General features: G+C 39.5%; 1 protein-coding gene across 11 annotated transcripts in view; it reads left to right on the forward strand.

The window, feature by feature from the left end:
* MAGI2 (membrane associated guanylate kinase, WW and PDZ domain containing 2) overlaps positions 1-22,570 on the forward strand; it is a 1,445,467-nt gene that overhangs the window by 1,320,537 nt on the left and 102,360 nt on the right. For all 11 annotated transcript variants that reach the window (XM_055133467.1, XM_055133407.1, XM_055133431.1 and 8 more), the window contains 4 exons: positions 904-1,089; positions 3,287-3,461; positions 11,765-11,987; positions 13,992-14,135. In XM_055133467.1, the coding sequence (XP_054989442.1) occupies positions 904-1,089; positions 3,287-3,461; positions 11,765-11,987; positions 13,992-14,135 (728 nt within the window). The remainder of the gene's footprint in view (positions 1-903; positions 1,090-3,286; positions 3,462-11,764; positions 11,988-13,991; positions 14,136-22,570) is intronic.

The following is a 22,570-nucleotide window of genomic DNA, read 5'->3' on the forward strand; positions in this document are numbered from 1 at the left end:
AACATCTAAAGTTCCACTTCATTGGCTCTCCCCACATGTCTAAATAAATTAGCAGAGAGAAAAGTATTTTTCATTGTTCTAAAGAGATGCCACATCTCCATAGTTTGATATCTAAAAAGCAAGAGAACATCTTATAGTCAATGGGATGGCAGTTTATCTGTTTTTTAATTATACATTCCTATATCATATAAAGTAATGTTAACACACATATAAAGTGTGTCAGCATCAGAGGCGCCATCTAGGATGGAAATCCATCATGTATCTAATATTGGTGAATTGCAAAACCACTGAACACGTTAAGTAGAAAGATGTAAGGTAGAAAAGTGATAAATTGGTCACAACTTCTTCACCAGCAGAGAGAGAGACAGACAGAGAGAGAGAATTTCCTGTATTATTTCAGTAAGACAGAAATGGGTAGAAATGAAATGCCTGATGCTTGTTGTGTCTTCCCAAACTTTTTATCATTGTGTCTATAGTATGAGCTCTTTAGGCAAAATGTTGTGTGTCTCAGATTCTCAAATTTCCCTATGTATTGAAATTTCCTGATGAATTTCTTTAAAATCTGTAAATCCTATCTCCTGCTTAAACACTTAGATTCTTAAAATCTGGGGTATGGTCCAAAAAAGCTGTATTTTTATCATAGTGATGTATGCCCAAGGTTTGTGAATCCCTCAGTTCCTGTGTTTGGAAATGCCTATCACTGCAAAGTATACTGGAATGTAGAAACCCTTGTCTCAGCAGTGTGCACAAAATCACGTTCGAGAAGAATGACAGTGACTTGCAAAGGCAAATATCCTGACAAAAGAAGGAGCTGGCGCATTGCATTCTTCCCTGTCGGGTTGGGTCTCAAAGACAAAACATGATAATGCTCCTGATAACGACTTCTGTTGGGGATTCTTTTAGCTGTGCCCCATAAAATCGGACGCATCATTGATGGAAGTCCTGCAGATCGCTGTGCAAAACTAAAAGTGGGAGACCGGATCTTAGCCGTGAACAGCCAGTCTATCATCAACATGCCTCATGCAGACATCGTGAAGCTCATCAAGGACGCGGGTCTTAGTGTGACTCTTCGCATCATTCCTCAGGAGGGTGAGTGCCCGAGTCAGAGTCACGGAACCCACCTGGCTGCGATCCGCGTGATGTCAGAATGCCTGAGGTTGACTATTATTTTCACTTCCATAAAAAAATCATACTCTGCTGCAATGCATACCCTATTGACTCAGTCACAGATTCATTCAGAAATCAAGTTATGTGACATTAGAGATAAATCGTGTGAATCCCCAGGCATCGGGTTATTGAATCATTTCCTATGGTCTCTGGAGTACTCTCTTTATGATTATATTAAGCCAAAACCCATTCAACAGAAATGATAGGTACAAGTTTGAAGAGGGGGGGAAAGAATTAAAAAGAAGGGCGATATGCATTCATGTTAACAGTAAAGCTCTGGAGAATTCTCCAAAGTCAGATTGATTTTGAAAAGCTTGAGGAAGTTTTGTGGTATAAAGAGAGCTCATTTAGAAAATGTTGCATCTGAGAAGAATTTTCCATTCCCACTTAGCCTTTTGAATTTCTCTGTACAAGGACTCCCCCCCTGAGGCTTAAGAGCAGCCAAACTCACAAGCCATAAGGGACCACCAAGGTTCTGAGTGTAGACTCACTGAAGCTCCCCATTTCCAAACACCTTCGCTCCATTACTAGCTGTGATGATGGCAGGACAACTAATAATTCAGCTCCTGGAGTTCCCTGGGGAATGGACCAGTGTTCCCGATGAAAGCAATGGGCAGCTCCTTCACCTGGGTCCCATTAGATTCAGTCTCAAGACTGAATCTTTGGACTCAGATTAGTAGGCACCAGAGAGCCTCCTGACTTTAAATAGAGAAGTTTTTTTTATTAATGTTATTTTGTATCCTCCCTGCCTCTGGCCACAGAGAACATGTGGAGACATCTGAGACTGTGAGGTCGGGGGGGGTGGGGGGGCATGGTACTGGCACTAATGTGTTGAGGGGCAAAGATGCTGCTAAACATTCTGCAATGCTCAGGACTCTCTCCAATAGCAGAGTTCTCTGGCCAGTTATCTGGTCAGCGGTGCTGAGGTTGAGAACCACTGATATAAGTGGAGAACAAACTTAAAATTTTGAAACATAAAAAAAGAAGGGGGAAGAGTTACATAAGGAAATGCTGACAGATCAACTCTCTTTGGTCAACCAGCCAAAACAAGAAAATGACTGTGCTTGTTTTTTTTAACTTATTAACTGCATTATATATATTCAGTGGAAATTGACTCGAAGCAAGATTGCTTACTAAAAACAAACTAGGCTTCCCATTTTCCTAGACTGAGAAGTGTCTGTCCAACTTTTATTCTAATGTAGAGAAATAATTACAGTGTAAAGTTTAATGCTTTTACAAGACAATTGACGAGGCAGTTTTAACAGAGAGCGACTTGATAAACCTTCTTCTAGCCGATGTTAATTTCTCTTTCTGGAGAACTCTGGAGTCCAGAGGGTTATTAAGTCATTAAGACTAGTAAAGAACCAGAGGGGGAAATTATAAAAGACATCTATTTGTGTTGTTATTTGTATTATGTTCAGCTACTTCTCCAAACTATGGAAAACTAGAAGTACTTCTCTTTAAAGTAGTGTAATAGCTAAAATCTTTTCTCTCGGTGACCCTTGCTAAAAAAATAAATAAATAATAACAGCATGTTTTTAAGCTTACTTCTTTGCATTATCTTTTCATAGTGTTAACGTGTTGTTGCTTGTATGTTTTCTTGTTTTGGTTGCTGTTGTTCTTGTTTGGGGACCTTTTAACTGGTACTCAGGATTCCCCAGGACCCCACCTGCAACTCTCATCCAGCTAGGCTGGTGGTTCAGTGAAAGGTCCTGAGGATGCTGTGCTGCCCTGGCCCTGCAGGGCTGGGGATACCCTGATCACACTCCGTGGTTCTGGGGGCCTCATGGTCCACACTGAGTGATGCTCAGGGACCATGTGGTGCCGAGAATCAAACATGGTCAAGTGCACACTAGGCATGCACCTTAACTGCTGTGCAATCGCCGGGCCCCTTTATCAAGTCCGTTTCAATAATAATCTTTTCTTTGAACACATGAGAAGCCACTGTTGTAAACTTTTTTAGAAACATTAAGAGTTATAATTCAAGGAGTTTAACATTAAGCTGCTATCTTAATACTTTACAGAAACTGGAACAACCAAAACTCAATTTGCCTGAGGAAACAGAGTTATTTCTCAGTATTAACCTGATTGTGTTTGCCACTTGACTTCCCATTTGCAGAGCTCAACAGCCCAGCCTCCGCACCCAGCTCAGAGAAGCAGAGCCCCATGGCCCAGCAGCACAGCCCTGTGGCCCAACAGAGCCCACTGGCCCAGCCAAGCCCAGCCACTCCCAATAGTCCTGTCACCCAACCAGCTCCTCCTCAGCCACTCCAGCTGCAAGGACATGAAAACAGGTAATGCAATCTCTTGCTTTCTGATTCTCTGAGAGGTGAAGGAGGCACAGAGGGAGGGGGAGAATTGGGGATAGAATAGGACACAGGCAGAGAGAAAGACAGTCATAAAATGAAGTCTGGGTATGTCTTTGTGTGATTTTGAGGACATGTGTATGTTTTGAATGTGGTTTTGTCAGCAAATGAGAGTGATAGAAGAGATTTTTCTGAAGAAATGATAAGTGACTACAATGATGTGTTAGCTAGTTATGGACGCATTAAACAGACCAGACCTAGGGCTGGAGCAATAGCATGGTGGGTAGGGCATTTGCCTTGCACGCAGCAGACGAGGGTTCGATTCCCAGCATTCCATAGGGTCCCCCGAGCACTGCCAGAAGTGATTTTTGAGTGCAGCGCCAGGAGTAACTCCTAAGCATTGCCAGGTGTGACACAAAAAGAAAAAAAAAAAAAGACCAGACCTGTAACATATCCAAAAACCCTTCGGCTAGAAGTTTGCTCATATGAAGTTTGGGGACTGGAGTGATGAGATGATATAAACACCAAATGGGGTCAAAGGGAAGACAGGGAGTCTCGGGCCGGGGCCGATACCGACTCATGCTCTGCCGAGATTCGACCCGGGTGGCCATGCTTTTGCACAGCCGCTTTGCTGCTGAACGACCAAGATCCAGAGCCAGCTACATTACTTCTGGTCCCAGCAAGTGCTTGCAGCCATGTCTCCAGACTGTGAACTAAGCTTTTGCTCCATGCTGCCCAGGAAGGGAAATGACACAATTTCCAACTTAAATCTCCCTGGACTTAATTACTAAACTACAGAAATCCTAATCCGCGTGGCCATGCAACTTTATATCTCTTCATTCTCATCAGTGGAAAACTAATTATCAAATATTTCCTAGTCAATAGGGCCGTATTTTGGGGGGATAGACTCCAACATGAATAGTGAGTTCTGTGTTGAAACTCCAACAACAATAGTGAGTTTTGTGTTGAAATATGGAATGTAATCAAGGTAAAGAGAAAATGAAGTGAAACTTACCAGCTATGCAGGTGGGGGTGGGGGGGTGGGAGGTATACTGGGGTTTTGGTTTTTTTTGGTGGTGGAATATGGGTGTTTGAGTATTGTATACCTGAGACATAAGCCTGAGAACTTTGTAACTTTCCACATGGTGATTCAATAAAATAATTTTTTTTTAAAAAAGGGAAGAAAGGAAGGGAACCCAATTTGTGCTCACTCTAAAGGTTTTGTAAATTAGGGCCTCAGAGATTTTGTTGTTGTTGTTTACTTTCTTGCTTGAGGCCACACTCAATGGTGCCCAGGGCTTACTCCTGGCTCTGCCTCAGGGATCAATCCTGGTAGTGCTGTTGCGGAGAGGTGTGGGGAGAACCAAATGCAATGCCGGGGTCAAACCAATTTGGCCAAATGAAAGGCAAGTATCTTTACATCAGGGTTTCTTAAATGCTTTCAACTCATGACCTTTTTCACACAGAAGATGACACAGAATTGAGTGCTGTTCAGAAATACCTAGATACATTGCACAGTTAATTTTGAAATGACTTTTGGTGTGCATTCAGAATTCTTTGACTCGTCCCAATTTTCTTCACAGTCATTGTATTCAGTTTACAAAGCTAGGCTGTAGGTCACTAATATGCACCTTCCAGTCCAGGAACTGAAAGTACCAGTTGACAAGGTGTAAAAAGTTTAAAACCACTGCTATAAGATGTTAAGAGTCTTGATATTTATCTTAAATCCAATGGAGTCGTTGGAAAGTTTCACACAGAGCACTGAGAGCACTGGATTTTTTTTCTTTACTTTTTAATGTTTTAATTTAAATTTTTTTGTTTAGGCACAGTCATATACAAAGTTATTTGTAGTTGAGTTTTAGATGTACAATTTCCCAGCACCAGTCTCATAACGGTGTCAACTTCCCTCCACGAATGTCCCCATTTTCCCTTCCACCCCCAGTCTGCCTCCTTAACAGGAACATTTTTAAGTTTTCTTATTGTTGTTTGGATCTTATGCTTTCCATTTTGTTGGTTGTATGATTCATATCTCTCTGTCAGCCCATAGAAAACAGACTAGAGGCTGGTCTTAGAGAAAGTCAGCCTGAGCTGGAGAGTGGTGTGGAGAGGATTGGTAGAAAAGGATTGGTACATGTTCACATTTCTATTGCATTTTACCATATACCCTGATACTTAAGGTCTAGTGGGTTCATTCTACTTTGGGAGCTAATACAAACAAGGCAGTTTGATCTTCCAGGAAAGGAGTATCACATAAAAATGTCATTGTCTTTTTATTATAACGTGAGTCACAGGGAACCTAGATTAGGGTGAGCCATTAGAGAAAGAGAAAAGATATGGACCATGTTGTTTTCCCCTTTCAAAGGAGAGAAACAGAACAATCTAGAGCAATATTTCTAAATATAAAACTCTCTCCCAGTCTTCTCCATAATACTGATATTTTCTGAACATCTGCTTCCCATCTCTGGTTCCTACACTGGTGAGACACTATGTTTGAGTACCAGAACACCCTGGGTTTATCCTTTGCACCTTTCCAAAACAAATAAGGACCCCCCACATCACAGGGTGCTCTCTCCATGAAGTCCTGCTTCATTCTCAAAGTACCCATTTACTCTGATAGAAAAGTGTTTTCCTCAGCTATTTATGATTTTGGTATATTCCAGAGAATTAAAAAAGAGCTAACCCCCATAAGCACAATGTGCAAAGGTAAGCATTTGGCAATCTATAAGAGTGAGAAGTAATAAGCCACACTTGTATTTGTTCTGACCTGGAGTGCTTTGGGCAGAGTGTACTGGCTTTCCCCAGGATTTATTTCAGGCTCAGGAAGAAGGCACTGAGTGTACCAGAAATGCCCAACTCCAGACCTCTCTCCTTGGCTCTGATACTATTAATTCCCCTCCCTGCCACAATTCCTTCCTTATTTTTTGTTTGTTTGTTTGTTTGTTTGAATCAAACTCTCGCAGACATGGGTTCTTGCTTCTATCCTCAGAGTAGGTAATCTCATTGACCTGATCAAGATTTTTATAAATCACCAGACTATGTCCCCAAAGCCCTGAGCTGTTTTTACTTCTAGAAAGTGTCCACTCTAATTCTTGGTTCCTTTCCTGGCACTCAGGTTTCCTGGCACTCGGGCTTGACTCTGTCAAGGTGGTTTGTTTGCATTTGAGGGAAGAAATTAGATAATCTTACAGATACCTGAGCCTTTTTTCCTAGCTGATTTTAAAGGCAATTAAATCATTTTCTTACCTCCCTTTAAAGGCATTAGAGGGGCACAGCAGGTAGGGCATTTTCCTTGCACGTGGCTGACCCAGATTCAATTCCCAGCATCCCATATGGTCCCCTGAGCATTGCCGGGAGTAATTCCTGAGTGCAAAGCCAGGAATAAGCCCTGTGCATCGACGGGTATGGCCCAAAAAAGCAAAAAAAAAAAAAAAAAAAAGAGGGGAAATCTTTACCTTTTTCTAGGTGAGGGACATCTCCAAGACAAACACAAAGGTGATGCACTAAGCATGGACTTCGTATTATTTCATGCTTTCCAGAAGTGACCACTTACATGTCAGATTGAGTCCATTCCTATGTTAAAATGACATAAAATGAAAGCCAAGAGATAACTCGGGAACAAAGCCACATGCCCTTCATGCCCAGGCATCTAGGTCTAACCCATGGCACTGCTTGTTCCCCAGAGCACCCCCTAGGTGTAGACCTGGAGACCCCTTCTCCCCCGATATTGCTGGACCCCAGGAGCATAGCATGCTGAGGAGGAGCATTGAACCACCCAACCTGCTTAGGCAAGCATCATTGGGAATGGCCCAAGGGCCCCTTATTCGGTGCTTGAGAGTATCCCCAAAAATAATATAAAATAAAATGTCAATTTGTGGGGCTGGAGCAATAGCACAGCGGGTAGGGCATTTGCCTTGCACGCGGCCAACCCGGATTCGATTCCCAGCATCCCATATGGTTCCCTGAGCACCACCAGGAATAATTCCTGAGTGCAAAGCCAGGAGTAACCCCTGTGATCGCTAGGTGTGACCCAAAAAGCAAAAAAAAAAAAGTCAATTTGCTTGCATTAGCACAAGTATTTTTCTTATTAAGTCTTGATTTGATTTCCTGCAGATACCTTGTATACTTCTTCTTCTTTTTTTTTTTTTTTTTTGCTTTTTGGGTCACACCCAGAGATGCACAGGGGTTACTCCTGGCTCTGCACTCAGGAATTACCCCTGGCGGTGCTCAGGGGACCATATGGGATGCTGGGATTTGAACCTGGGTCGGCCGCGTGCAAGGCAAACGCCCTACCCGCTGTGCTATTCCTCCAGCCCCCTACCCTGTATACTTCTAACCATTGCTCTGTCTCTTAACATCCTTTTAGGTACACTCAGGAAACAAATAATTAAGATTCTAATGTGAACATAAATTATTCTTTGGGAAGATGCATTCATTGAAAACAACAAGATTTATATGTAATATATGTCAAAACTGTCTATAAATAGCATAGTTCCCCATCTCCAGCAAAGGTGATAGGTATTGGATGGTATCTTAAATGACAAGGTCAATGTCAAGAACACAAGACATCGGATTTATTTTTTTGTAGATGTTGAACTCCAGACACTTAAATTTGCAAGAAATTCTATGAAAGGTTCATATGAGGTAAAATCACACAATACAGTTCCCTACCATGTGGACACTATTTCCTAGTTTTAGAACTTATACTATAAAATTCTGCTAAAATCTACCATTAAGCAATCTAGTTTTAATATCCAAATGTTCTTTAATAATAGAATTCTTAGATATGAAAGATTATACCAATTGCCTTCTTTTATAAGTCAAGGAACTTTAAAGAGCTTGTGCTGTTTTTTTAATAATCCTAAATTTTCCATAAAATAGTGTCTCACAAATTTAGAGCAACATAATTTTTGCGCTGGCCAGTATATCATTCACATAAAACTTAGCAACACTCATAAAAATTTAAGTAGATTTTCCTTAACTTCTCTGTGTAGTGCAGCGTAAAATCTTGCCACATGGCACTGGTGTAAGGGTTTGAGTCCAGAAATATAGGCTCAGATGACAGTATTGCAACTGAACTATTCCTATTTCTAAATTTTCATGTAATTTTTGAGGAGAGCCTTAAATCTCATCCTATTTTGCCAAATCTTATGATACATCTGTTCAGAAACAGATCACATAACTGCTATGCCAAATGCCACACATATAATGAAAATAAAATGGCAGTGCTATAACTTAAAATAATCTGACCTCTTCCAAACCATCAAGCAAATTATTCTTAGAAAAGAACCAACATACAACAATGCATGTGACCCAGTTTGATCTATTTTGTTTAATTCTTGTAACTTCATAGCTGAGTCAGTTTTTCAAAGCAGACACAAAATAATTTCTCTTCTCAAAATGCACCCTCCCTGAAGACTAGCAGACAACTTGCGAAGCTTAAAGTTTTTCGCTCACAAAGGAGAGGAGTCACTTCTGTTACATGATTAAGTAATAAATGGGACTTATTCAAATAGTGATTAAAATATCTGTTCTACTAAGTCCGTTCCAAAAGCCCCACATTTATATTGCTATGCACGTTCAGTGTTTCCTCACCAAATATTAGACTACACTAATGGTAATTGTTTGAGTGAGTGATTTTTTAAAATATTTAATATTTATTAGCATACTGAGTGACTGAAAGGTAAAAAATCCTGCGGTATTTGAGCTAGGGCGATATCTCAGTGGTCAGTGGTGCATGCTTTGCTTGCACCAAGACCTGAATTCGAATCTCAGCAGTACATGCCCCCATAGCAGTGCCAAGTATACTCCTGGGGGACTCTGAGCATGACCAGGGCGAACCTGGTCAACTCCTGCATTTTAGGGCTTGAGAAGCTCCACAAACTCAGCCTGGCACTGAATTTTCTTCCTCAAATAGTATCAAGAGTAGCTCCCAGACACAGCTGAGTACTGCTTGGGGAGCCCCCCCAGCCACCACCCCCACAAAATTCTGCAAGTATTAAACCTGTTTTCTTGACATATTTGATTTTTGTCTTGAGGCTGGTTTCTTGGTTTCTTTATTTTATCATTTATTCTGGGATATTTAATGTAATAAAATATTATAGAGGATATAATTTGTTAATATGTGTATGTCCCTTGTTATGGACTCTTGTTATAGCAATAGGACATTAACTGCAGAATTAAATGGTCTCTATAATATAGGAAGACTTTTTCAGTTATCTTATCAGAGATGACAGGTATTGGCTATTTAATGCCCTTTAAGTACTGAGAAATCTAAATGCATAGAACAGAACTGAACAATTTCTTCTGGCTTTTGTATTTATTACTAACTGACCTCTAGTTAATGATACCCAAAAATAAGAAAGAGTCAGATGCTGGACACAAAGGAGGTATGGTGCCACCAGCAGGTCAACCTGTGCCTGTGGGGCAAGTACATCAGCAGCCTAATGCTGCCTTCAGACTTCCGGATATCCCAAAATCACTGCTGTTCATTTGGCCAGACCCCAACAACTTAGGGTCAAGTTTACCAAGAAATTAAACAGCCAAAAGTTAGGTATATGGGAGACAACCAAAACCACCTCCGACTCAGCTATATAAGCTCATTTATTGGCTTTATTTCCAAGACCCATAAAGTTCAAAAGAGATCAAAAGACGCAGTTAGGGCCTGTAGCACAGAGGTAGGCAGGAACCCGTGACTAAGAGCTCCAGGCCCGCTTGGATCAGGACTGGGTCTCCTCCCCCTAGGTCCCCAGTTTTCTAGTAGCTTGGCAGTCACACCCACAAATTGCCCCCAGCACCATGTAATTTCATCAACAGCGAAGACCCAGGGACTATAAACTAAAACTCCCAAAAGAGAGAACTGCAGAATGTCCTGACCCCACGCCAGGCTGTCTGCACCGGGCCCTCCAAAGTGGGGCGGGTGAGAGGGACCCAGCTCTGGCAATCAAAAACCTTTACAACCCAACCGCTGCCGCACTCAGGCCAAGCCTCATATATGAGTAAAGATACCCCTGGACCACACAGCCACAAATGCGGCCACACGACACTTCATAAAACTCTCCCTACCCATTCTCCATAATTACCACACCGTATTTGATGGGGTTAAGAGAATAGGCAACAAATCATAGAGGGAAATATATATATATGCATATATATGTATTTTCAGATATATATACCAAAGCTCACATCACCCAAACTTTAACAACATGTTAGTGATATCCTATAGAATGTCTTAATGGCTCCTGCCAAAATAGAGCAATATTCACACTGTTCCCTATATGAACACTTTTTTGTAAGCATGTTCAGCAGTTCTTCATAACAGATAATATGAAATATATTCTCTTGGTTGTGTTTTGGGACAGGGATTTGGGTTTGGGATGGAAACATCCCGAATTGGGTGGTGGGAAGGTGTAATGGTGGTAGGATTGGTGTTTTAATGTTGAATGTAATCAAACATTGTGAACTAACTTATAAAAATTAAAAATTAAATTAAAAAAATGTAATGTGGAGTTCATGCCCAGTTCATGCCCAATTCAGTTTAATCAATTACTGAATAAATAGCAGTGCTTCTATATTGTATTAAAAAAATGTTGGACACAAGTATTTTTGCATTGCTTTTTATTTTGTGACCATAATATGTTAGTTATAATCTAATATTTAAACTTTGCGTATATTTCTACTTTTGGCAATGACTTCTTATTTGATTTGTAAGCTGGTGATTATACCTTACTACCACTCCTTTTAACTCTGTAAGATATTCCAAAAGACCTACTGTAGCAAGTTAAAATAGCCTTTAATTTTGTATTTAGATATCACTTCAGTCATGTTCTTATGAAGTAATGAATGATTTGTGCAAGTTGTGTGTGTGTGCATGTGTGTGCATGTGAAAGAGAGAAAGAGAAGAAGCAGAAACTTCGTGTTTACTGCTTCTAAAACATGATATTGGTATTCTGGAATATATAATTAAACTTTTAGATATAAATTCACTATGGTTATACAGTTTTTTAATATCCACAGTCAAAGAGAGAGATAGAGATATCCATGTTGCAAATTTCTGACTTAATTATCATTGTTGGTTTTTTTTTCAACCCTGATTTCTTAAGAAGACACACAATTAGATAGGTAAGTCGATAGATACAGTATGGCACGTGTCAAATTATTTAAAAATAATACTTCTTTAATCTTATCCTGTTAAGCATACAAAAGGTCCAAGGGCCCGCGCAGACCTGGGATTTCTGCCATGGTTCTATTCCTTAGAACACCAAGAGGGATGCAAATTCGGTTTCTATGTTTAGTTACAGATCAGAAGTCAAAGCAAGGCAGGACGTGAAACCGGACATCCGGCAGCCTCCGTTCACCGACTACAGGCAACCCCCACTGGACTACCGGCAGCCCCCCGGCGGCGACTACCAGCAACCCCCGCCTCTGGACTATAGGCAGCCGCCGCTGCTGGACTACAGGCAGCCGTCCCCGGACACCAGGCCATACCCGCTGTCAGACTACAGGCCGCCCCCGCAGGTACGTCGAGGCAGAAAACCTGAGCAGGACTCAGGGGGTGTAGGTAGCCTGACAGCAGAGCTCGGGTCTTAGTTCGGCCACCAATCCCAGGGGCACCTGCACCCCTAAGTGATTCTGATTGAATGTGTCTGTTTCAGAATAAAGTTCAATATCTATCACTGGATGCAAGATAATGAGCTAAAATTAGCCAACCAACCCCCAGGGTCCGCCTTGTAAGCTTTTAGGTGTTCTTGTCTGGGACCATACCGGTTGCTAGTAATGCAGAAAATTTTGTAGAGGCCCAAAACAGAACTATTTGGGGTCCAGAATCACTTGCATAGTCCTCCTTCCCAATTGGCTATAAGAAGGTCAGGCCTGGCTTTATCCTCCACATATTGTGTCTATAACAAGGACCTATCCCCTTTCTACACAATTGTTCACTCTAAAGTTATTTCTTCATGTTAAATACACATCACTTCATCTCTTCACAAGTTCTTTAACTTCTCTGAGCTTCAATTTCCTGAAAGAAGGGTATTTTATTGGTGAGTGGAGATGGAACAGCACAATCATTGATATATCAAGATAGATATAGATACTTGATATATATATACTTGATTATTATATCATTATAGCTTAAGTGACAGAGTTGTGGTAGCATTCAAGTTTCTGATATTGATACACAAAAATATTTACCACCACCCACCACCCCCCACACAGGAGTGCCCATTAGACCATCCACCCATGTCCGTTATGTTGCAACATTCCATCTCCCCACCTCCACCACTACCCACACCCATGATTTGTTGTTTGAAAATCATGGTTTGGATGCATACCATTAGCATCACCTTTGTGCTTAAAAGCAAAAGAAGGGTCTTTCTTAGAGGCTATGTAAGAAGTCAACATTTATGAGAAATACCTTGATGTGTAGTAAATATTCAGTACAAAACAAGATACCAAAATGTAAATTTAGTACAATTCCAGCTTTCTAACATCCCATTATATTTTATTACCAATTGAAGATCATCTTTTATCTTGCCAAATTTTAAGAACAGCAGTGGTCAGGAAATCTCGTATATATCACATTTTATATTAAAAAAAGAAATTTATAAAAATTTACATAAAAGAGAATTTATACACTCCAATTTGATATTCAGTAGTCTGTATAACTATGAGTTAAAGACCCCATTAATTTCACTTTTCTAATCAGTCAACCTGTACCTTTACAGATCCCTGCTTACACAGACATAGGCTCATAGACAAAAATTTCTGAAATGTTATTTATGATCCTCAACAGAAATGAGTGAGGAAACTAACTGAAAGGATGGATAGTATCACCCAGGCCTAGATGTAGTAATTAAATTTGCCAAGTAAATTGTTGAATGTGGAATACATGAACCTCACAGTAGTCCTCTCAGTGACCACATACACTGCACTCTGATCTGCTCCAGTCTTTGCGATTTCATTTTGTATGTTGTCATATTGTGAAGTCAGGTTACTACTTCTCACAAGATTGTGTTGCAAGGTTTAGAACACACTAACTGTGTGAGAGAAGAACACAGAGTTATTAAGCACAATCCCTCCTGGATATAAAGGGACCACCAAGTAAAATGTGGTTGGAGGTCATGTGGGGGAAGGGTGATGCGGGCCGAATACAGACTAGAGACTGAACACAATGGCCACTCAACACCTTTATTGCAAACCACAACACCTAATCAGAGAGAGAGAACAAAAGGGAATTCCCTGCCATAGTGGCAGGGTGGGGTGGGGGGAGACGGGACTGGGGAGGGGGGAGGGATGTTGGGTTTACTGGTGGTGGAGAATGGGCACTGGTGAAGGGATGGGTTATCGAACTTTGTATGGAGGAAACATGAGCACAAAGATGTATGGATCTGTAACTGTACCCTCATGATGACTCTCTAATTAAAAATAAACTAATAAAAAAAATAAATGAATGCACCCCAAATGAAAAAAATAAATAAATAAAATAAAATGATTGTCTGTTTTGTTTTCTCCCTAACCACTAAGGACTTTGATTACTTCACTGTGGACATGGAGAAAGGAGCCAAAGGATTTGGATTCAGCATTCGTGGGGGAAGAGAATACAAGATGGATCTGTACGTCCTGAGATTGGCAGAAGATGGGCCAGCAATAAGAAATGGGAGGATGAGGGTAAGAACTATTTTTAAAGAATTGTCTAATACTGAGGGAAAAGCTATTGTGGAATCAAATTTGAGTATGAAAGTATGATATTATGCAAATATTTGATAATGTTGCCTTCTTTCCATTTTATTACCCAATATTTTTTAATTTTTAAAATTGAACAAAAACCCAAAATTTTTTTTTATTTTTTTTTAAATTTATTTATATTTAATTAGAGAATCACCGTGAGGGTACAGTTACAGATTTATACACTTTTGTGCTTATACTTCCCTCATACAAAGTTCGGGAACCCGTGCCTTCACCAGTGCCCATTCTCCACCACCAGTAAACCCAGCCTCCCTCCATCCTCCCCAATCCCATCTCCCCCCACCCCACCCTGCCACTGTGGCAGGGCATTCCCTTCTGTTCTCTCTCTCTAATTAGCTGTTGTGGTTTGCAATAAAGGTGTTGAGTGGCCTCTGTGCTCAGTCTCTAGCCCTCATTCAGCCCGCAACTCCCTTCCCCCACATGGCCTTCAACTACAATGTAGTTGGTGATCGCTTCTCTGAGTTGACCTTTCCCCGGAACGTGAGGCCAGCCTCGAAGCCATGGAGTCAACCTCCTGGTACTTATTTCTACAGTTCTTGGGTGTTAGTCTCCCACTCTGTTATTCTATATACCATAGATGAGTGCAATCTTTCTATGTCTGTCTCTCTCTCTCTGACTCATTTCACTCAGCATGAAACTTTTCATGCCCATCCACTTAACTACAAAATTCTTGACCTCCTTTTTTCTAACAGCTGCATAGTATTCCATTGTATAGATGTACCAAAGTTTCCTCAACCAGTCATCCGTTCTGGGGCATTCGGGAAAAACCCAAAATTTTTATCATAGTCCTATTAGGGCAGGGGAATGAGAAGGGGCAGCTCCTCCCCTGTCCCATGAGGCCTGGTGTTTCCTGCCACTGCCACCACATACCTGGAACTTTTGTTGAGTTCTACTAGACGGTGGCTGCCAGGATTCCTAGGGGGCAGGCAGAGGGATGGCACTTGCTCTTGTCTGGAGGGCACCGGCAAAAGTGGCCTATTGCAAAATCTGGAAGCATCTCTGCAGCAAGCCGTTTGGTTTTGGGATTCGTGTGTGTGTCTCCCAAGTGCTATTTAAAAATTATATTTCTAATTTCCCTGCAGTGAACAAATATTAATCTTTTTCTTTATAATATAGTTTATCTGATGACCAAAGGGAAATGAACAAAATAACCTAAGAAAAGCTTTGAAATAGATGGATGTTTCCATAACTTTTACCAAGATATTGATTAATTTTTATTTTAGATAGAATATTCTAGATTTTCATGTGTATGTTTTATATTTCTTAATCAACTAGTTCTTGAAGATATTTCCTTTTTGTTGACCAGTCTTTTTTAGCTCTGATGCTGGACAAACAGAAATCACAGAGAAAGAGGGATTCATGTTGGCCTTAAATATGGAAATCAAAATGTTCTGATTTGACTGCAAGTAGAGGGTGGGTTTTTTAACGAATTAGTTATTTCATGATATCTGATAAGTGAACAACTAAGTCATCAGCTAAAGGCACAAAATGAAGCCTGATAACAAAATTTAGTCAGTCTGTGTAAAATGGCAGGTAGCACATTTACTGGGTTTTTTTGGTTTTTACTCTGTATTTTATTCTTGTCTGCTTTCCTTACTCACTAAATTAATACAGAAAAAACTATGGTTCTTGAGTTCTGAAACCAGATTCTTGTGCTGAGTATCACCAACTAATTGCACAGGTTGAATCTGAATGAATCTGTTATTCCTGCTACCAACTCCTCCATTTCTGTGATTCTCATTCCCAAGTCAATGAATTTCATCCATAGTGCAGAACTAGAATGATATTTCTCTCCCTTCTTCTACTACTCTTGAACAACTGAGAAATATCCAAGTTGAACTCTGAACCCAGGCAGGCTGACTCAAAAGTCTGGCCATCCTCTGCCCTGACCCTGCCCCAGCCCCCTCTTACCACTACTACCTGTGGTTTTAGGTTAAACCTCTATTTGGTTCCTTGAAACGTGGACCAATTTCCCCCTAAATGAAATGCACTTTTCTGAACATACTTCAAAGCCAAAGCCAGCTCACAGGTGGTTCAAAGAAACAAAACTGGGAATAGATGTAAACCGTATTTCAATCGTTGGCCTTGCATTTGGTCCTTCAAGCATTACCGTGAGTGATCCCTGAGTACAAGCAGGTGAAATCAGTATACAGCAGGAAGGCCATGAGTGAAACAGCAAGAGTGCTCTGAGAAAGAGCAGGCCCCAGTCCTATCTCCAGTCGACTTTAGAGGGTGATCTTTGTGGGTTTCAAAAATGGCCACAGTTTTGGACAAATGATCTCAATGGCTGACTGCCATGAAGAAACCTTCTGATATAAAAGCCAGAACAGTGGTGTTCAGTGTCGTCCCTGGCATTTGCATCATCTGGGAAGATGTAGAAAATACAGATGACCTACCCACTGACTCAGAACCAGTAAGAATGCTCCCAGCTGGCCATGTGCGTGGGTTTCAACTCCAGATGAATCTAGTATAAGTGGATATATGGGGATCACTGAGCTATAGAGGGACTGTTGTGATATAGATGGTACAGGTAGGATGTTTATGGCTCCACCTTCATCCCCACAAGGTCTTGTAGAAGGAACTTTCTGTTCTGTTCCAGTGGTTTACCTGAGATCTTATGTCCATGTAAGCAGATTTAGAATTCTGTGGGCAGGTGCTCAGTTTTATGAAAGATGCTTTTTCTTTTGGCAGATGATAAAAATAAGTCTTTTACCTGGGTTTCCAAAAATGGTATTTCTACTTCTTGTCAAAGATTATAAAATTAAGTAATATTTCATCATTTTTTGTGCCACTTCCATAAGGCATCCTATTCTTTATTTCTGTGTACAAGCCATCCCAAAGGAGCAAAATGGCTAGTTTTAGATAATATATGTTAATTTTACACTGCTATACACATACACGCACACACACACATACATGTGTGCATACATTATACACATGCATAACTTCGTTTCTCTCATTTATTTCTCAAAGAAAATAAACCACTAGAGTCACAGAAATTTTATGAATCATATTTTACTCATTGTTCTTACCTTTAATCTTTCTAATAAGTCTGGTAATTTGGCAAGGATGGAAAAAGACTCTCAGCTTTCTACAATTTTTATTTCAATTTAAATGTTGTAGGATTTTGCTTTCATAAGTTGTTTATAGTCCAGGAGTCTCCTGATTTTTAAACAGACAGCTCTCCTACCATGAATTCATAGAGAATGGGCTCAGCAACTCAGGGTCCTTCCCACTGGTTCTCACGAAGCGAGCTTCTCTGGGTGGGGCAGGCTGGTGCTTAAGTAGAGCCCAAGCTTTCTCTTTGGCTTCCTTCTCTCTCTTCCTTCACCAGTTCAGTCAGCTGTCTCAACTCATAGAGTGCTTAGTATGCTCAATACGAACATTAATTCCCTTGGCAAGAATCTTGTCCTTGACTCATTTGTTTACAACAATGCCAACAATATGCTGGATACCACTGAAGACTCTTCCAGTTTTACGATGGTAATATTTGTGGGGCATTCCTTTTTGGACAGTACCCATTCCCTTATGTCTACAATATCACCTTTCTTGCAGTTCCACATGTTTGTGGCCCAAGTCCGTGTTTTCTAAAAGACCTAGAAAACATATAGTAGGTGACCCTCCACTTTCCCTTTGTGTTGGTCATTTTTGCTCTTTATTGGAAGATGGCAGTTCCAGCCAAAGGAAGGCCTCATAAATTCTTATAAAACCAATGGAAAACATGTGTAGGGGTAAAAGACTTCATATCAGCACAGGGAACCATTCATCATATGAGTTTGAAGATGTTTATATTAACTGTAATTAGATAAATATTTTGATTCTGAATTGTTAAAGTTCTAGAGACGTTTATAATCATAGCACATAATTCAGGTATTTTCATATTATCATCAAATTTAGTGCTTGTTATTAATACTGCAACATATCTACAGTCAATATTTATTAGTAATTGGTGATAACTCATAGTATGTTTAAATTACTTAAGCAGGGACGAGATCCATCATTATTCAAATGACTCAGAAACTTGAATTTCTTAAATTAATGTATAAACTAGTTACCAATTATGAAGTTTCATAATAAAATTAGTTGGGAGCCCAATTTTTATCTTGTAATGATTTACCTTTATACTTCTGATGCCCATATTCTTATTAATCTTAATTATCTGTGCAGATGATGCTTATTAGTAACTGTTCACTCTGGATATTATGCTTTTCTGCTTTTTTTTGTTGTTGTTGTTTTGTTTTGAGGTCACAGCTGGAAGTGTTCAAGTCTTATTCTTGGCTATATTCTCAGGGATCATTCTTGGTGGATCTCAGGGTCTCAAACCTGCATCAGGTTTTGTGGTACTGGGGATCAAACCTGGTTCAGGCGTGTGCAAGTAAGCATTTTATCTGCGGTACTATTGCTCAGGCCCTGCTCTTTGGGTATTATGGTTTACTTAGGAAAGTTATGAAACTTTTAAGAAACGTAAATGAATTAGACATTCATAAGCCATCATCAAAACTAAGTTCAACAATGGCCAGGAAGACTAGTTGATGGTAGGAAGCTTGCCACAAAGGGGGAGGAGGAGTGCATTTAGGATCGAGAACAGACCACTATGATGATGAGAGTTGGAAATAATCACTCTGCACAAGAACTCGGTGCTGAAGGGATGTAAAGTAATACGCATGATACCCTTTTGGTAACAGTCTTGCAACCACAGTGCCTAAAAGAAAAAAGAAGGAAGACAGACAGACAGACAGACAGACAGATAGAAGGAGAAGAAGAAGTATCTGCCATAGACACAAATGTACACTGGTGAAGAGATGGATGTTGGAACGTTATATGACTAAAACTCAATTATGAAAAACTTTTTTTTTAACTGTGTGTCTCATAGTGATTCAGTTTTTTAAAGAAATTAAAAAATAAGTTCAGGGGCTGGAGCAATAACATCAGGTGGGGCGTTTGACTTGCACGCAGCCAGGCCAAGTTCGATTCCTCCATCCCTTTCAGAGAGCCTGACTACGGAGAGTATTCCACCCGCACAATAGAGCCTGGCAAGCTACCCATGGCATATTCGATATGCCAAAAACAGTAACAACAAGTCTCACGATGGAGATGTTACTGGTGCCTGCTCAAGGAAATTGATGAACAATAGGATGACAGTGCTGCAAGTACTAAAGTGCTACTTTTAATTATATGTTAATTGATTACTAAGCATTTCCACAGAACACAGGCATTGTCATTGGTTTTTTTCTTCTTGAAAATTATTGTATTTTACCTTTTTTGTTATGTTGTTGTTATTAATTAAATAAATATTTTCTTTCCACCTGATGAAAGAGAAGTCAGATCAGGGCAGATATTCTGGTAAGGCCAATGAGTTACCTCAAAATAGAGGATGACACCAACAAAAATCATAATAGAAAGTAGAAGTGAAAACAATGGCTCTTTTGAGAATCAGAATCACAAGTTCTATAGACACAAGAGAGAGAAACTCCTTTTCAGAAGATCAATAATGTATTTACTTTAAAGAGGGTGCCTAGAATTTGTGTATAAGAAACATAGAGTAAGTTAGTATGATTAATTTAAAGATTTATTTTATAGATGACTATTTTGAGCTTCTAAACTCACAGTTCTACCCTCACATTCCAAAGTAAATCTGATGCATTTGATTTCTAAAACTAAAACTCATCAGTTCACTGTGTTGAACCTCAGTTATTATAAAATAAAAGGAACATATCTGTGTTAGAAAGCTTAATAATTTTTTTCTTTTTATAATCATTTCTTTCATTATTGTTTATTTTTTATTGAACCAGATTGAGATAGATGATCACAAAGTTATTCATGACTGGGTTTCAGTCATACAGTGTTCCAACATCCATCCCTCCACCAGTGTACATTTCCCACCACCAATGTCCCCTGTTTCCCTCCCATCGCCCCCCTACCACCACTTCCCCCCCACATATGGTAGGCATCTTTCTTCTTCCTCTTCCTTTCTCTCCTTTTATGTATTATGGTTTGCAATACAAGTTCTAAGAGGTCATCATGTTTGTTCAGAGCATTTTGTATTATTATAGGGACGTGGATGTAATTGCCAGGGTTTTCACAAGTATAGGGCAGTGGGACAGGTAGTCCCACCCCCAGGAAATCCTGGAGATTTCAGTCACAAAACAAACCCACTAAAAATTTTTAGCAGATTAATATTTCAGTGAAGACCATGCCAAAAGGGTGTAGTATGACCTGGACCATTGTGGCGATTTTTAAAAATTCTTTTTTTATTGAATCATTGTGAGACAGACCCTTACAAATCTGTTCATGATTAGATTTCAGTCTTACAGTGTTCCAACATCCATCCCTCCACCCATTTCCCAGCACCAGAGTCCCCAGGTTCCCTCTCATCATCCCCCACCCCACCCTCAGCCTGCCTTTGTGGCATTATGACAGGTGTGTGTCTCTCTTTCTCTCTTTCTCTCTGCCTCTCTCTTTCTCTTTCTCTCTCTCTCGCTCCCTCCCTCTATCTCTCTCTCCCCCACACCCTTTTTGAGCATTGTGCTTTGCAATACAGATACTGAAAGGTTATCAGGAATATCCCTTTACCTACTTAGTTTAAAAAATTTTATAAGAATATTGGTTTTTTTGTTATGTTTTGTTTTTTACTAAAGCAAAAGACTCAGATATTAACCTATAACGGGGTCTTAGTACATTAAGAAAAATGAACTTAGTTACTAAGATATATCATGGAGCAGAATTTGAATAAATATCAAGAAAAACCATATAAACCATGATCTCAAGAAATGTTACCTATCCAAAACCAAGTAGAGTAGTAAGCCTTAACCTTATTGAAGAGTAATATTTAGTAGATTTGACTTTGCTCAAAAGTGTTTTTATATAAATAATATATTACTACTTAATTGAAATATATTAAAAGTTAAAGGAAAAAATCACATTATAAATACAGAAAATAGGGGAGTGGGAAATAAAAACACAATTATCATGTCTGATTATTTTTCTTCAATCATTCGTGAAAGCTAATTTAAGAGAAACACAAATGAGATGTAGATTTCAGGGAAGTGTATAAGAAGGTATTAGGAAAGATTAATGGATTGTTTTTTAAAAAGAAGATTGTTCCTGAGTCGCAAGACCGTCTAATAAAGTTGATAGGTGTAACATTTTCATAACTGATGAATAAATCTCTGATACAAAACTCAGGAACACAATCCAATTAAAAACTAAAACTAAATAGAAAACAGGCAAAGAATAATGAGCACATTATTCCAATATTTCACTGGAGAACTTAGTGAATCTGGAAAATCAAGGAACTCTGAAAAATCAAGACATTTGAGGAAGAGAGATAGTAGTCCTAAGTGCTTAAGTAAAAATCAGAGCCAGGTTAAAAGAGAATCTAAGGGGGATCCAATTCCCTCTTGAAAAGACACATATTTTCCTGTTTCCATAATAGTGCAATGTAGGTCCCTATTCCACAAAATGTATTTTATTACAAAACTTGCTGTTTAACTTTCTAGTATTCGTAGCCATTTTGTAGTGGTAAAATGCTTACAAAGCATGGCATAAGCTTCTTTAAAAAGTGGTTTACTTTCTTTCTAAAACTCCTTTGACACAAAAGTCTGCAATGGACATTGAAGTGTCCTATAACATTTTTTTTAGATTGAACAAATTTCAAAATCTGTGGTAGCTACCTCTTTTTTTAAATGAAAATCAACTTTCGTCAGGGACAGAAGAGTTAGGTTGGGCCACAACGTATGGTAATTGGGTGCTACTCTGGATCTATCCTCTGGGATTAATTCTGGCGGTGCTCAGAGAACTAGATGTGATAACAGAGATTGAAGCAGAATTGGTTCACTTTAACCCCTGATCCATCTAGTCCCCAAAACAACTTCTTTAGAAGTTGTTCTTTTTCCTTCTGGGGTACCTGAATTTCCTGTGACAAAATAAAAGTGTTCTGTTTGTAAGTTATAAATGACATAACATACAAGCAGAATATTTCTAATACATTCAATATAAATAAATACTATTCCTGGTTACAAGACTTCTGTACCTATAGCACAACTTAAAACAGAACCTTACCTGTTTCCCATGATTCCATTCCTCTTCCACTTTCCAGCATGTAGAGGTAACCAGCGCCCGCAAGATGACCATTTTCCGACTCATTTGTTTGTGAGATATAGCAAAGAAAAGAAAAGAAAAGAAAAGAAAAGAAAAGAAAAGAAAAGAAAAGAAAAGAAAAGAAAAGAAAAGATAGTGTGAAATTAATATCCAAGGCCAGGGAAAATGGGTCAGGAGAACTGGTCAATGGTGGGCCAATTGTGTGGGAGATGAAGGATTGTTAAGATAGAGTAGGGTGCATTATGACAATAGTAGTT

Source organism: Sorex araneus, chromosome 1, assembly GCF_027595985.1.
Source record: "Sorex araneus isolate mSorAra2 chromosome 1, mSorAra2.pri, whole genome shotgun sequence".
In the NCBI taxonomy this organism is placed as follows: Eukaryota; Metazoa; Chordata; class Mammalia; order Eulipotyphla; family Soricidae; genus Sorex; species Sorex araneus.